The sequence below is a fragment of the Artemia franciscana genome, chromosome 19, assembly GCF_032884065.1.
Source record: "Artemia franciscana chromosome 19, ASM3288406v1, whole genome shotgun sequence".
NCBI lineage: Eukaryota > Metazoa > Arthropoda > Branchiopoda > Anostraca > Artemiidae > Artemia > Artemia franciscana.
This window is the reverse complement of record NC_088881.1, coordinates 23,122,615-23,139,727: the sequence shown is the minus strand read 5'-3', so window position 1 is coordinate 23,139,727 and position 17,113 is coordinate 23,122,615. Positions and strand designations below refer to the sequence as shown.

Genomic DNA, 17,113 nt, shown 5'->3' with positions numbered 1-17,113 from the left:
TTTGCAAAGTAACTCTGGCTTCTACGATTCAGGTTCACTGGCTTCAAGAAATTTGGAATGAAACGAGCCAGAGTTACAGCAGACACACTGATGGTTGACTAGGCCCCCAGAAAGAGGCTAAAAGGAATAGTATTGTCTGCCAGTATAGGAGAGTTACTTCATGATCAGAGTGGAATGCTTACATAAAAAGCCATGCAATAAAAACAGATTATGAATGCAATGCGGCATATGTATTTGAAAGTTTTTCTAATTTTTATACTTTTTTCAGTTATATGAGCATTAACAAGCTGCGACTTTGCGTTTTTTCTTTATTATTTGTGAATTACTGTTTGAGGAGGGTGGCAAAAAAAAGTTTCTCTAGTTAACTCAGACTTAATGGTTAAAGGCCTGGTGTCCGTAATTTGTCCAGATTTTCTGTCCCCGTCCTGAACCTAGTGGGCCGTCGTGTGGAGCCTGAAAGGGTGAGAAAAAGTAGGGGTAAATAAAGAAAAATGGCTTAATTAAACAGCTTTAGATACTGAATGAAATATGACTGCGCTTAGTTTCAAGTAAAATACATTCATTATAGTTTCAAGCTTCTAGCTGCTTCCCTTTGTCATGGTTGACTAGGTTGATCGAAAAAATCCTGTTTTTCTTTCCAGAATCGCAGCGAACAAACCATAAATTAGAGATAAATAATGAATCTTGGAATAGGTCTGGGACAAGAGGTGATTTTAGGGGGACTATTTTATTGCCTGACATAGAAAAAAAATAGTTCTTCTCTAAATAGAGAAAAGTGCCATCTATTTTAATTATTTTCTTTTTAACAAATCCTTAATTGGGTAGATAAATGTATTCTTGAAATTCTGTCAAGTAGGAATTTTGGCTATCTATAGTGTAGGATTTCACACCCATTTGAGCAATTTTGTTGACAGAATGTTGTTTCCAAAAGAACTAGTAACCTAAGATAGGTCTGGTAAAAAGCAGTTTTTTAAAGTGTCGAATTAACTTTTGGGATTAAGCAACAACACTAGGATACGCTGTAGGCAGGGCTGCTTGGAGAGAAGAGGTGAATCTAGGGGGACGGGACAACCCCCCTGGGGATAGAGAAAAGGTATTTTTTGATAAATCTTGAGCAGTTCAGATTTCTGAGCTACAAACAAATTGAACACAACACTCAATTTCTTTTTATGCTCTTTCTGAATAGCCTATAGGCTAATAATTGTATTTTGCACAAGTTTAATTTAAAAAAATTCTAATCTTAACACAAACTACAGTTTATATTAGCCAATATAGGTTTCTTGTGTGTTTTTCTACTCTTAATTCTGTCATCATTGACTTAATTTATGGTAGGTTAAACTGGATTTAACAAGAGTGATGCTATCAGAAACAGATACCATCTTAGAGGATGTGTAAAGGGTAAATATGGAGCAATTCATGTAATTAAACTTTGAATCAAGTGAATATGCCATGGGATACACATTATTTGCACATTATGGGTGGGGGGGGGGTTAAAGTATATTAGGTCTGTATGCCTAATGTGTTAGGTATTATTGTTCTGCTTATTATGAAGTAAGAATTGTTTTCTAACTTCACTGTCCAGATATGTTACGCCCCCCCCCCTAATGTGACAGCATATAGCCTAAATTATGTATTTCTGATATATTCTGTCACTTCTTTGTTTTATCTTATGCTAAGCTGAAATAAATTAAAAAAAAACAAGCTCTACAATACATCAATGAGTGAACAAGTGGTCAATGCTAAATCCTACAAGTATAATTGATGCTTGTGGATTATATAACTTATAAAAAATAGATTTTATGATGAAATAGTAAGTTTGAAACTGATGTTTTAATCCTTTTTATTCCATAAAACATTGAAAAAACCTCAACTTCCAGGTTATGCAATCCACAATATTATCTATGATACAGTTAATTACCTGTGAGGCAATTGACCAACCTTGCCTGACTCCTGTTATTACTGGAATGAATTTGCTATGACTGTTATTCACTTGCACACAGTTCTCAGTCTCTTGATGCTTGTCCTTGAGTAGACAGACATATTTTGACTGGAGGTTGGTATTTGAAAGGATGTTCCAAGGTTTAAGGTTCAATTAGGCTTAATTAAAAAAAGGAAATAACTAAACTTAAAGTACACTGCTCTGTGACAAAACTCACATTGAGACCCATAAACATAAAAGATTCTTCACTAACATGCAGTACAGCCCCACTTCACTCTTTGACACAACCACACACCTCCTCATTATATAATTTTTTTTAATCTTAACCATAGGGTTCCTCCCTCCCTCCCTGGACATACAACCACCTCACCTGAATATACTAAAAAAATATGAACTTCATCTAATTTAATTTATCTCTCTTTTTTTATCTTTCACTTACTGAGCTTTAACTAAATATTTATTTAAATTATTTTTGAAAGACTCAAGGGAGCTCCTACATCTCAGCTCTTTTGGAACATGTTCCACACTTTAGCATATGTTATATATGGGGAAAAATCTGAACATACTGTTGGATTTGTCTCACTTGAAGGTCAAAGGCAGAGCATGTGTTTCAATTATGTTGTTCATATATCAACCAAAACAGATTGTGGAAGGGAGATGGAAGTAAACTGGATAAAAATTTAAAAGCAAAAACTGAGCACAACAGACAATAAAGGGAACCAAGGGACAGATAGTCATCCACATTTCCAATAATTTTCAATGCATGCTTGTGGATTGAGTCAAGTCTCTTCAGGTGTGATTTGAAGGTTGACTGCCAAATTATGGCACAATACTGCAGGTGAGGTTACAGAAGTCCATTGTAAAGTAGATGAAGGGTTTTTTGAGGAAATACGTGCTTCAGTTTCCTGATGATGCCAAGATTGCGAGAGAGTTTCAGCTCCACAGCCTGGATGTGGTTTAGGAAGGAGAGGTTTTCATCCAAGAGTACACCTAGATACCTTGCAAAACCCGTTTCTGGCCGCCTGATCATTCCTCTAGAAGTTGTAATTCCAGTTATATCTGGATGAATAGTTCCAATCCTTGAAAAGACTAGCACACACAATTTGTTGACATTTATTACAAACCGATTTGCATCCATCCAGATCTAAGTTTCTTCTAAGACAATCTCTAGTTTTCTCTGGAGTGATGTCATGCCAGAGTCACAGGAGGCCATTGTAGTATCATCAGCGAATGTCAGCAGCTCACTAGAGTTGTTGTCATTATTTGAAATGTCTTCACTGCAGCAGAGTTTACAGCACCATGAGGTCCTGAAATTTGGGTTCAGAACATGACTTAGGTCATTCACATGAATCAGAAATAATGGTGGACCTAGGATCGATCCCTGTGGCACACCAAAATTTACCATAATATTGTTCAATGGATCTTCTCCTATGTACATGCGCTGATTGCTAAGGTAGGACTGGAACCATTTCAGTACCTCTCCTTTAGCGCTGAATTGTTCTAGTTTATCTAGTAGAATTCCATGATCCATACTGTTGAAAGCTTTTTTGATATCAAATAAAATAGCAGCTGGCAAAAGTCCCAGGTCAAGAGCTTTGTTGATAAATAAGCTCAGTGACGTCAGTGCATCTTCAGTTTAATGTCCTGGTCTGAATCCAAATTGTCATTGGTTGAGGAATCCCTTTGCTTTGAGAAAAGAGTAAAGTTGATTCTTCATAGTTTTTTCAAAGACTTTGGAAAATACCAAGAGAATTAAGATGGGTCGAAAGTTTGATGGGTCATCTTGAGGGCCACCTTTATGGAGAGGTACTATTTGTACTTTCTTGAGGAGTGATGGAAATACCCCCTTCTGCAATGAGAGGTTCATCAAATGTGTAATGGTTGTAATACAGACGGCAACACTGCTTTCAACACTTTTATGTGAATGCAGTCAAATCTGGACACAGATGTACCTCTCAAGTTTTTGACAATCATTGAGATGTCATGGGAAGTTACGGGAATGACTGTCATTGACTTAACACATGCTGGACCTAGAAAATCCTTGTAGGATTTTGCTTGGGATGTTACTGTGTTCGCCGTTTTCCCTCCAATTCTGACAAAGAAAGTGCTTTTGCAAGTTCGGTTTGTTCAGTAAAGGTTTTCCCATCAACATTAATTTTGGAGGGTAGTTCAGGTTTTTGGTTGTTGGGTTGTAACAGTGAATTAATTGTCTTCTAAACTTTCCCTCTCTGGAGTGATGTCATGCCAGAGTCACAGGAGGCCATTGTAGTATCATCAGCGAATGTCAGCAGCTCACTAGAGTTGTTGTCATTATTTGAAATGTCTTCACTGCAGCAGAGTTTGCAGCACCATGAGGTCCTGAAATTTGGGTTCAGAACATGACTTAGGTCATTCACATGAATCAGAAATAACAGCGGACCTAGGATCGATCCTTTTGCAACTTCGGTTTGCTCAGTAAAGGTTTTCCCATCAACAGTAGTTTTGGAGAGTAGTTCAGGTTTTTGGTTGTTGGGTTGTAATAGTGAATTAATTGTCTTCCAAACTTTCCCTCTCTGGAGTGATGTCATGCCAGAGTCACAGGAGGCCATTGTAGTATCATCAGCGAATGTCAGCAGCTCACTAGAGTTATTGTCATCATTTGAAATGTCAATGACTGTCATTGACTTAACACATGCTGGACCTAGAAAATCCTTGCAGGATTTTGCTTGGGATGTTACTGTGTTCGCCGTTTTCCCTCCAATTCTGGCGAAGAAAGTGCTTTTGCAACTTCGGTTTGCTCAGTAAAGGTTTTCCCATCAACAGTAATTTTGGAGGGTAGTTCAGGTTTTTGGTTATTGGGTTGTAACAGTGAATTAATTGTCTTCTAAACTTTCCTTCCATCCTTACCACTTTCAGCTAGTTTTGTATTAAAATATTCTCTTTTGGCCTTTCTGAGAATTGATTGGAGGCATTTCTTATAAGATTCATAGATTTCTATGCTAGCTATACTTGGTTGGTTACAGTATTCAGCCCAAAGCTTGTTCTTCTTATTAATACATCTGAGTAAACTCTTAGTAACCCACAGATAAATTGTTGTATTTTTTCTCCCATGTTTAGTTGTTTTTTTTTTTAAATAATGTGCTTTGTATAAAGTTGTAAGCGTATTATGGAATGCTTTGAAACCTTTTTTCAAATCTTCTTTTTCCAGAACACTATCCCGTGTAATTTTCTTCAGTTCATCATTTAATGACCTTAAATTTTTTTCACGTAGGTCAATAATTGGTACCTCTTCTCTTATTCTCAAAAATAATCTTGCTACTTTTGATGTCTTGAAGATGGTGAATAGGGGAAAATGATCAAACATAGAGTATTTTCTGTAACTTTTGTCAGGATAGTGATTGATGGATAGAGGGTAGATCCAGACGTCAGCGTGAGGAGGTCTTTGGCGTTACCTGTAAGGGGATGGGACAGGTTGATATTGAAATCACCCATAAAGACCACATCATGATTCTGTTTCTACAGCAGCTGGAGTGTGTCCGATAGTATATCCACAAAAGAACAAACAGAGCCTGATGGGAATTGGTAAATTTCTCCAATGATTACTTTTCTTTGTGAAGGAAGCAACATTTCAAGGAAAAGTGATTCAAATACACCCTCCACATTCCGAGTCAGTTGGTTATTTATATAAACTGGGTATTCACTCTCATTCTGTCTTGTCAGGAATGTTTTGCAAAGTCCAAGAACATCAGGCTGTACTTGCTGACACATAGTCATTACATCTGTCAGTGATGAACATAATCCTTGACAGTTCAGTTGAAATACACTGAGCTGAGATTTGGAGCATCCTTGGGCCATATTTATTATTTGAGTATATTTAGTTTGAGGAAACTTACTACTACTAAACAAAGAATAATCTGTTTCATTGCTTATTACTTGACCAAAAATGTCTTCCAAATTCAAAAACGATTTTTCTAACTGTTCTAACCTATTCTGAGCTATCGGCAAGGCATTACACCCCGGGGACAAAGAGTGGGAACTCAAAACTTACCTAAATCTTTTGGAGGAGTACGGTCGTATCTTGAAGCAAAGTGAAGAGCCGTGAGAAAAGTGCACACTCGAATGAATTTCTTCCAAACTACAATAGTAAACTAACGCAAACAAACATGAATAACTAATTGATGATAATGATCGATTAGCCAATTGGACTTTGGCTAATCTATACTAGCCCTATTTTCAGCCATTCACAATGCTAGTAGCTTATCTTGGCCTATGTCTATATTAGAGTAAACCATTTATTGTTTCACCACTTTCTTTAATATTTAATCAAACTCATATTGTAAACCAAAACAAAAAAGAACTTGGGAAAAGATTTATATACTCCTCAGTATACTAATCTGTAAACTTGTATACAAATGAGTGAATGAACAGATTTTATTTTTGTTAAAAAACACATAACTAGCAGAGTAAGAAGACCAAAAGATAACATAGGGAAGATTTGTAAGCATAAACAAATCATAACAAAAATTGGATTCCAAAAAGAACAAGAGCTAAGAGTTCATATGCCACTTGTGATGAGAGATTGGATCCAGTCCAGTTATATCAATTATGCATCTAGAAATTGTGCTTATTCTCAAACTTGCCAAAGCACTAGAAATCCCCCCAACTCCCCCAAAGAAATCAGAACTGGTCCAGTTATTTCAATCATGTATCTAGAACTTTTGCTTATTCTTCCCATCAAGTTTCATTCCAATCTCTCCACTGTAAGTGATTTCCAAGATTTCCCATTTCCAAGATGTCAGTTTCCCCCCTCTACCCCTCAATGTTCCTGGATCCAATCTAAATTGATAATGGTGCATCTAAGACATGACATCTTTCTATATATCATGTTTCATTAAGATCAAATCACCCACTTGTGAGATAAATATATCTAAATTTCCAAATTTTTCAAAACCAGGACCAACAGACAGACCAATGGACAGAAATTGCAATAACTATATGTTACTTGGTAAATACCAAGTGCCATAACAAATTAACAATGTAAAAAAAATACATTTTCTAGTTTTTTGTAATAATAGCTAAAAGTAAGGTATTCAATTTTATTCTTGAACTTATGTAACCTAAATCTTACATTTTTTTTCTTTTTGGACTTGATCACTTCAATGCTTAATCCTCCATATATTCTTTTTTAAAATAAAGGATAAAATTCTTTGCCAAAAATGAAAAAAAACTCATTGGCCATCCAAAATTGAATCTTGTTGTGACTTTTAGACATATGATATAAAGTGTATCTTGATCTTGGGCTACCATTTTTTCAATTCTAATTTTTTTTATCAAGACAGAAGTTTGGCTAAACATGGATCTTTCAAGGCAGATACCTCTGAATGGACGTTTATTTTTACCAGCTGTTGGAGTATCAGTAATTGTTGGACTTTTTGTTTACATCAAAAGTAGGAAAAGGGCTGATGTAAGAAAGGAAGAAGTACTATCCCTTTATGACGAAATCCAATTAGTGAAGAAAGAAGAGACACTGCAGACTGGGTGTTGTTCCACTACTGATAAAGAAGGCAAAGGATGCTGCTCCTCTGAGCCTGGAATTACCTCTAAAGTTGTCAAAATTTATTTTGGAACACAGACTGGGAACTCTCAGGTATCACATAAGTTTTGATGTTATTTGTTTTATTAAATGGCTTTAGTTACGAGAATTGGTGAAATAATCTGGATATTTATCAGAAAACCTGTCAGGCTGTTTACCATAGTAGGTTGGGATTTTCTTTGTTTTTTAATCTGATTAGAACATTTTAGAATATTCAAATTTAAGTTAGATAATGTACCTGTTGCTGGCATGCTACCATTTCCAGAAACTATTGTAAATGTGCTACATATCAATATAATATAAGAGAGTTAGTTATTGGACTGGAAGTGAGTTGGTGTGGAAGTGGACTGGGAGATGCTCCATTCTTTTTTCTTTTTATTTTGTTGGTTTGGTATTGTTGTTTAATAGCTAAAATAAATAGCATTCAGCATTGCTTCTTATAAAAAACTTTTATATATTTAAAAGGTTGTGAGATAAAACAGGATTGAAATTTGGCTGTGATGTTCCTGATTCATCCACTAGAATGGAAAAATATTCAAAAAGTCCAGTATTTTGATGCATCCATTCAACTTTATCTGTTTAGAGAATCAACCCTTTTTATATCAAAATTTCAGAAAACCTAAAACTCACATAGTGGTTTGGTTTATCATATAGAAGTACCTATGTCAATAGATTATTTGAATAAGGGGTAGAAATAGTCCTGTTGTACAGTTTTTGTGCAAGATTTATTTGGGATAAAGAATGAGATGTAAAAGAATTTACTTTTTACTCCTAAACGATTTACCAAAGATTAAAAAGAGCTCAACAAAAATATGAAAACAACCTTTTTTTTTACCAAATGTATGTAAACCTTATTTTCTAAGACTAAGAATGTAACCATTGGGAGATACAAAGCTGTGCATAAATTCTTGCCAAGGGGTAAAAACAGCTTGATTGTTTGCTAGTATTTGAACCAGAGCCTACACTTTGAGCCGATTTGGAGTTTTATAGTCAATATTGGAGAGAACTGTCTGAAGTTATGCTCTTAAGCTTATGTTCCATTCAGTCACGTTTTTGCTTTCAATTGAACGCTTGACTTTAGCAGGCATGCACGGGTTCCAAATGGAAGCTGGGAGAAAAGTGCTTAAGCTGTGTGTTGTTTACCTAGCACTATTGCTCAAGAAGTTGGAGCTTTTCTTTGGCCCCTTTATAAGTAGTTATGTTAGAAATTTTGCATGCAGCAAGAAAGTATACTTTTGCCCCAAGATTTTTTTTCCCTGTACTGATCAATATTCCTTAATATCAAAGTGTGTGATATCTGTCTGTTCTTATAAAATTCACTCATGCAATACATTATGCATGTTAAAAATTTTGAGGGGTTGACAGCTTCTGTGTTGTGGTAACCATGAGAAAAAAATCTGGTTCAAGTTTTATGACAAGCAAAGAACATCTAAGAAGTAATCAGCCACTTTTTTTTACCATCTTTGTCATAAGGGTTTGGCAACTTTTGCTAGTTGGTGTATTTATTATTTGCTTTTGATGCATATGAGGGCACAAACGATTTGGTTTCATATCCGCTACGGAAAGAAACCTGCAAGTAAGAATAGCTTATCAAACCCCCAGTCATCTTTTTGATGAAGAGACTTAAAGCTTCTGCAAATTAGTTTACATTTTATTTATCAAATGAATTGGGAACAGAATTAAAAGACAAATTAGGGATCTTTAATTCCAAATTGGTTGCTGGATGCCAGTTGTCGTCAGGGAGAAGTGGTTATGTACTGGCGAATCCTTCTTTCCTTTTTGAAACATCTATCTATAATAGTATGATTATGAAAAGCGACGGATAGCTTTGTAGTATGTACTAGGTTGAATCAGACTATATTACAAGTTTTGAGGTTTTTGATGAGAATCTAATGATGAGATATACCATTTAAGAGGTTCCAAGGGTTTAGCAACTTCAATTTTATTTTAATTTTATTTTATTGTACAGATTGAAAGAACAAATTTGGATTAAAAGGGCAAGGCAATTTGGAGAATGAGAGTAACATTTGGCTGTTGGTAATCTCTATTGACGAGGGGCTTTTACGTTTCCTTATTTATTGTACCTATTATTGACTCGTGGTATGCATTTAAGGCTAAGACAAATAATTTGTGTACATTTTCTTTGTTTTTCACATATTTGAGGGTAAAAAAAATCTCCATGTGGAGACAAACAGCGACTGTGTAACACAGCGATTATAAATGAAGTGTAAGACAATGTCGTAATTTCGCAAATAGTATATCAAGGAGCAGCTGCAGCAACATGATTTAGTGAAGTTAAGGATAGATGCATAATAGCCTACTAATTAGGGAAGATGATATTATAAGTTTTAGTCTCTACTGATGCCAATGATCGAAAAGGATAACGTTGACTACAAACTCAGTTTGTACTTTTTTTAATTCCTTTTTATGCCATGGTCATATTTGGTGATGAGGGGTTGGTATTTTTTGTTTGCGGGTGTACCTCTTATTGGCTTCTGATACATTTTGGGGTACTAACAATACGGTTTCATTTCTGCTACGAAGAGAGACATCCAAGCAAGAATAGGCTATTAGAGGATGGTCATCTTCAATAGCGCCTCATCTTCAAAGATGGGATGGTAGAAACTGGTGCAATTTAGTCTACTTATTTCTGGTGTCCTGGCTGGATTTGGCCTTGGTGGCGGGAAGTCTGAGGGAGCACCATCTTGTCTTCGAATAGAAACTAATGACTTGTAAAATCTTAGGCCCCAGGTATCCTATTTATAGGTAATCGATAGTGACGAATAACTCCAAAGTATTTATTAATCGTTTGCCACAGGTGGTTAAGAACTAGTGCTTGTTTTTTTTTACGCACTTGAGGGTAAGAAAAATCATTGTAACCTAGAATTGAGTGTTAAAAACAATTATAAAACTTAAAACACATATTAAATCACAATGATATATTTCCTGAGTATTAGTAGTTCATTTACATTGCATGATTCTGAAAAGGCTGGCTGGCCTTTTCACAAATGGCTGGCTGTCTTCATGGACGTCACTCGGGAAATTTCTGAATTGATTGCTGAATAGTCCAACAGTGATATTAATAATTGATAATCATGATATGGTGCACTAGCTGGTTTTGGAGCTGTCATCCGCGCTCTTAGATAAACATGTGCTGTGAAGATACATACATCTTGCAGCACAGATTATCTTTGACAGCCACCGTGCATGGTGTGTATCTCCAGGTGCCATGAATCGAATTCCTCTCTCAGGAACGAAGCCCAGAAAGATTATAACTAGCTCCAAAAATTCTCTATAATCATCCCTTGGTTGACTTTCTCTAAGGTAACCCTTAGCAAACTCAGTGGTACTCTCCTTGATATCTTGAACTGACGTAGATACTGCATCGCTTGACATTCCTGTTTCAAACCTGGATTGATCAACAAACATTCAGTACTGTTGAAAACGAGTGAATATTGGCACTTGAAGAGCAGATTGTTGATCCAAGACAAACTTGAAATACGGCACCGATGAGTAGCTCCATTAATTGATGCCTGCATGCAAGGGACGAAAGCTCCTTACCAATCTTCTGTTCCAATAGAACACATGCTCCAGCCAGTCGACCGGTGTTAGAGCTGGTTTTGTCAAAGCACATTGCATGGATGTTTTCTGTGATGCCCCAGTCTTCTATTGGAGAGTATACAGCTGATGCCTGGGCTTCACCTGTACCACTAGTCAGTTTTGCAACTGTCAATAACTAGGAGACCCCTTTTTCTGAAAATATGACGGGTAGTCGATCAACTTGCTCCAAGCTTGTTAAGTCAGCAATGAGCTTGCCATCTTAGTGAACTACTAGTGGTACGTTACCTCGAAACTCGGCTTTCAAGGTGGTTGACTGTACGGACTGGTGTTTTATTCTTAATCCAAAAATTTAGTCACGATTAAGAGCTAGATCAGTGATGATATGTCCCAAACATTTGGCAGTTTCACTAATCAAGAACATTGCTTATTTTGGTTCTGTCTAACGTTGCTGCAAGTTGTGGATTTATAACTAATTTTCTACCTCCCTTTCTTTTTTCTTGTGTTGGTCCTGCCCTCGCAGTATCATCATCACTATTGTCTGTATCTTCTTCATCACTGTTAACTGGCAATATCTCCTCCATCGTTTTGCTGTCATTTTGTCCGTTTTCTCCTTCTTTGCTAGTCTATTGTCTCGCTAATGTCTTTTCTAGCCTTTTAACAACTTGTTTCTCCTTTCTGGCTAATTTTTCATCCCTACCAACCATTGCTCCCTTTCTAACTTTTTCTCTTTGAGCCAGTAAAAGCTGTTTATCTTCTGGTATTTTCATTATGTTCATAGCGTTTGCGTGAGCGATGTCAAAAAGGTTGTCCAGCTTACAGAGAAACTCTGTTTCTCTTGATTGTTGTGTGACTGACTGCCTACCTTTGTTCTTTTTCAATAAGTGCCATTCTTCAAATAACTTCTCTAGTTTAATTCGACAATTCTGCACATCTCTAGTTGGAATCCTGGCTTTATACCAAAATATAGCTTTATCTTTGATAGTTAAAGTCAAAGATCGTCTAATTGTTTCATCCTTTTCCAGGTAGTTATGTAGAAATAGACCAAGTGCCATACGTATGGATGGTAATTTACTTCCATTTAGTTCAGTCACAGTGCTGCCAAGGAGACTCGCGCCTGAGACCTGGTTGATGGTGTCATTTGTCATCTATACTAGATCAATCATATTTGTAAACAGCATGTCAATGGCAATGGCACATGAAAATATGTAATTTAATATCAAAAATATCAATTGATTTTTTAAACACTGTTGAACTAGTCTAATATTATAAAATGAGAAGTATTTAACACATACCAGAATTCTGATGGTAAGAGCTTTGTAAATACAATATATAGATTAATAAAATGTTTCGTAATTTAAAAAAAATCTATGCTATTGCAAAGAATATTAAACTAGTTTGAATTTCTTCAGTTAAATAAGTAAGACTGAACCAGGCTAATAATTATTGCTTACATTGGAAGATGGACATAAATTGTGTTTTTAAAAAATATGTGAAATCATTGTATTTTGGTATTCAAAACATTAATGTCATTGAGCTACTCCTAAATATTCAAATATAAGGGTGAAATTTTGCATGGTGTATTATTTTATGTACCTGAACAAAATTTAGGGGTAAGAAGGTGATATTTTCAAACTTGAAAAATAAGCCCCACTCTAATATATATATATATATGTATATGTTAAATATATATTATATATAGTATATCCTCGACCTATTAATCTCCTCGGATCGCTGGCCAAAGTTTTCCTCCTACTACACTTTTTTTTTGGCAAAGTCAACAATGGGTTGCTGCAACACTTCACGTTGCCTAGACAATGATGCTGTAGTTTAAATGTATATCATTTTTATAAGCTAATTTGAGACTCACTCGACTTAATATCATTTTTCTAAGGGAGAGAATTAACGATTTTGTAACTCGCATATAAAATTTTGGTTGGTTGGTCTTATTCTATTAATTTTTTTTTTTTAATTTCGAGTAAATGTCAGCTCCCAAACTGACATTTTCTATCAGTTTGGTTATGCTGGATTTTCTCTAGCTTACTTGTTTAACTTGATCTCTATATGCAAATAATAGTTAAGGAAATATTAGGGTTTCAGGGTAGGTTCCTTTGAAAATGTGGAGGTAGCATATAAGTGCTGGAAAGTTTTTTTTTTATATTTTTGTAATCTTTTAAGAGTGTTTTTTTTTAGACTTTTAAGCAACAATAACTTGTAAAAATCGTAATTCAATATTTGTTCCTGTATCTCACTCATTTGTCTTGAATTTTGTTCTAAAAATCTGCATGTGGTTAATAACTGATATTTTGAGTGAGATAACTAGCAAAACCTCAACATTTTTTACTGCTAAAGATTTAACAGACTCAAATTTAATGGGTTTATCCTTTCTATTTTTAACTAACTACTTAGTTTTTAAATCATGATTAACAGTCGTTATATTTATTCTAGAAATTTGCTTACATTCTTCAGAATAAACTTCATGTTTTGGGCTTTGAAACAGAGGTTAGCAATTTGGCAGATTTGGATCCTGAAGATACATTGACTGAAGAGGTAGGTTATATAATGATGGTTGTAAACACACACAGGTCAACCAACAGACACTTTAACTCCACCTTTTTAATTCCTACTTCATGCCCAAAACTTCACTGGAGGGGGCTTGGTGTCAAGAGTTCTCGACTTTGCCAAAATTTTGCTAGAATCCTTAATCTTTAGGAAGTTTTACAGAAAAAAATCGCTCTCATCTCACTTCTAAAGATCGGTGGGGAGCCTTTCAAATGGAATTAAGACTAATTGCCTATGAGCAAACGAAGATGGTTAATTTGAGATGGGACAAATATGTATTTTGAGCACTAAAATTTACTTCATCAACAAATGCATGAAGCCATGCAACAACCGAATTATTAAGAACCCAGGATTTTCAGTTTTAAAGCTCTTAATACATCACATTCTGTGGTGTTATTGTCAAGTTATTGTTTTTGTCCTTTTTTTTGATAAAAAATTACTACTACTTGTTGTAAATTCCATCATGTTTTGTTGTTATATTCCTTCTTTCTTTTTTTTATATTGTACTCCATTGGTCGTTTCATTTACAGCAGATTATAAATAAATTCAATTTAACTTTAGCGTTAAAGTTGCCATTCGAGAAAATTTATATTACACATGGAATTATTATTACGTTTTTTGTGGTTAACTTCTATTTGAGGTTAAGCTGTTGGGGAAGGCAGAAGGAATTGTTCCAAGTGTAGGTTCAATTCTGAAAAGTTTGACTTGTGTTGACTCCCAAAAACATGAGAGAAAGGCAAATGGCTAGGTGAACCCTGGTTGGTCATGGCTACAGAAAACCACGTGGGTAAAGGTCACTGTGCCTTCGAAAAAAGAAGTGATAAGAAGAGTAAGATAGATAATTTGAAGAAAGGATAATGTACCGTGGGGTTGGTGTTCCTATCCCCTCCCCTGTTTGCAAGTACGGCTAATATATAAGTTTTAAAGAGTGAGCAGGCCAGGTGAACCTCTATTGCGGGTCTTTAATGCTGTTGCGTCAGCACTTTCTGCAATATTTTAAAAATTAGGTAAATTCTTTCCTAGTTCCCTTCTAATCGCTTCACTTATTTATTATTGTTTTAAGTTTTAGTATAACTTTATGTTTAATTTTCTTGTATATGAAAAACGAATTAACACAGTTTGGTAAAAAAATTACAAGACGAAGAAGTTTTGATGTGATGTTATTGTACTGTCATCGAAAGTGCATATACGGATAAAATTAGGAAGTAATTGAACATTCGGAAGCGATCAAAAAATTGGTCACCCTTTTGACAAACAAAGACACCAGAGAGTGAGTTAAAAAGAACAAGCTAAAAAAACAAAATATTTTGGTCAGTTGACAAAAGCCGCTTAGGTCCAATATGAAGCAAAAGCATCAACCAATCATTGTATTTGCTTGACAACACAAGGGGTCTCTTTCTTTCTTTCTTTCTTTTTTTTTCAGGGATAAACTTCAGTTGCCTCTTATCAATTTCTCTTACGGCTGTGATGCATTACCTTCAAAATTACGAATCAAACTTGAAATTTCACCAGGCATAAAAAAAAGAACTATACAAATTGGCTAAAAGATTTTCCTTTAAAAACTTGTTTACCAGATGTGATTCTATGTCTTTTACTCTCATCTTTAAACAAACAGCAAGACTTGGAACTGACCCATATTTTTTTTTCTGACATTTAGTATTCCGTATGAAAAGTAAATGACAATATTTGGCTTCAACATTGGGTTGGAACAAGACAACAAGCATATGGAAAAAAAAATAACAGTTTCCAGAATAAAATGCTCATTAGGAGCAAGAGGTTTTCATGTCCCCATTGGTTATTTTTAGCATAACAACGTAAAAAGTTGCTCTTTAAATGTGATTATGTTCAGTTAAATTGGTGTTTTATTTTAGGCCAAGAATGGACATCTATGTGTTTTCATTGTATCAACTTATACAGATGGCTCTCCCCCTGAATCAGTAGCCTGGTTTTGTAAATGGCTCGAAGAATCTTCCACGGATTTTAGGGTGGGAAGAACTTTTCTAAAAGGACTCCAGTATAGTGTTTTTGGACTAGGAAATTCTCTATATGAACAGAATTATAACACGGTAATTTTCGCTTTAATTCTTTAGTCAAGATTTCCATTTTTACTTATTAGGTCGAGCTAGGAGTCTTTGCTTTATATTGCTATTTGTAACAAACTTATATCGATTGACTACTAACTTTTGCAACATGATAATATTGAACAAAAAATAAAGCTTGAATAAATACATACAAAAAAGAAGTATTAAAACCGAAGTTTCTTCTTGAGTTGTAGTTAGTCAGCACTTGAAAAAATATTTACAGTCAAAGTTCAGTCTATTGACAGTAGGCATCAAATTAGAATGTGAAAACTATAAAAGTTGGATCTTTTGCTGCAAGATCCAACTTTTAAGTAAAAGGGGAAGTCCCTTCCATGTATAGTCTGTTGACAGTAGGCATCAAATTAGAATGTGAAAACTATAAAAGTTGGATCTTTTGCTGCAAGATCCAACTTTTAAGTAAAAGGGGAAGTCCCTTCCATGTATTTTTTTTTTCAAGCCCACTTCGTATGGAAGGGGTGGTCACAGAAACATCGAAGGGCTCATTCAATTGGAGATAGAAAGAAAAGGGAAATAGTGCCCCTTCTAAGAGTCAAAAGTGATTGGAGGGTGACGAGCCCTCGTCCCGTGCCTTTTTTGCTACCCGCTCTAGGCAAGGACTGTGACTTATGCAAGTTGCTCATTATGCACATATGGGTTTTCTAATGGAAAAAAGGGGTACGTCTGAACATGGGTGTCCAACTTTAGCTCAAAACTTTCAGAGATCGTCCTCTGGGACGTGAAAATCACACGGTTTGTGGGAATCGGGAAAAAGTGTATGTTAGGGGACCCAGAAAGGGTACAAGAGCTTCTTTTTCCTTATTAGCTCTACTTTGGGCAAGCGCTTATGGATACAAGGTTCCTAAGAGAACACCCTGGAAATAACACACCTACCCGAGTAAATCAACATACTTTATGTGCGCCTTATTTTTCAAATTATTTACAATGTTTTGGGAGCTTAAGGGATCAAGTTGAGACTCTGAAGAAGAATTAACCTGGGGAGATGGGAGCTCAATCGTACTTTCAGTTTTGACTTGGGGAGGGAGGGGGAGGAGTAAATCGAAAGACGCTATCGTTTTTGTACCCGGTTTATCAAGACACCTTTGCAGCCAAGACTTATTTGTAGCACTCTGTTCGCCTTTTATATAGCATTCAAATCGGGTAAGATAAATACCATAAGAGGCATTTTCACTGAAAACTCTCTAATAAGTTGATAATTCTGGACTTTATATATGCATTCTGCTGACAATCTAGATAATGAAAGTGCTATTCAACTGACAGTCGGGATGGTGAATTCGACATTTTTGGAAACTATTGACATGTCCTGCTTAAAGTAGTTGTCTTTTTCAATTCCTCAGGGAGTTGACCTAGATGGAACGGTACTTTCAGGAATGAGACGGTTTG

At 35.5% G+C, this 17,113-nt stretch overlaps 1 protein-coding gene across 5 annotated transcripts in view; it reads left to right on the top strand.

Moving 5' to 3' along the window:
* The first annotated feature begins 786 nt into the window (after positions 1 to 786).
* Positions 787 to 17,113, top strand: part of LOC136039441 (S-adenosyl-L-methionine-dependent tRNA 4-demethylwyosine synthase TYW1-like) — a 61,897-nt gene continuing 45,570 nt past the window's right edge. Inside the window, exons 1-4 of one of the 5 annotated variants that reach the window (XM_065723192.1) lie at positions 787 to 852; positions 7,254 to 7,565; positions 13,518 to 13,619; positions 15,503 to 15,697. In XM_065723192.1, the coding sequence (XP_065579264.1) occupies positions 7,272 to 7,565; positions 13,518 to 13,619; positions 15,503 to 15,697 (591 nt within the window). In that variant the 5' untranslated portion in view covers positions 787 to 852; positions 7,254 to 7,271. Of the gene's footprint in view, positions 1,094 to 7,253; positions 7,566 to 13,517; positions 13,620 to 15,502; positions 15,698 to 17,113 lie in introns of all 5 variants that reach the window. The other 4 variants (XM_065723193.1, XM_065723191.1, XM_065723196.1 and 1 more) reach the window with 4 other exon arrangements.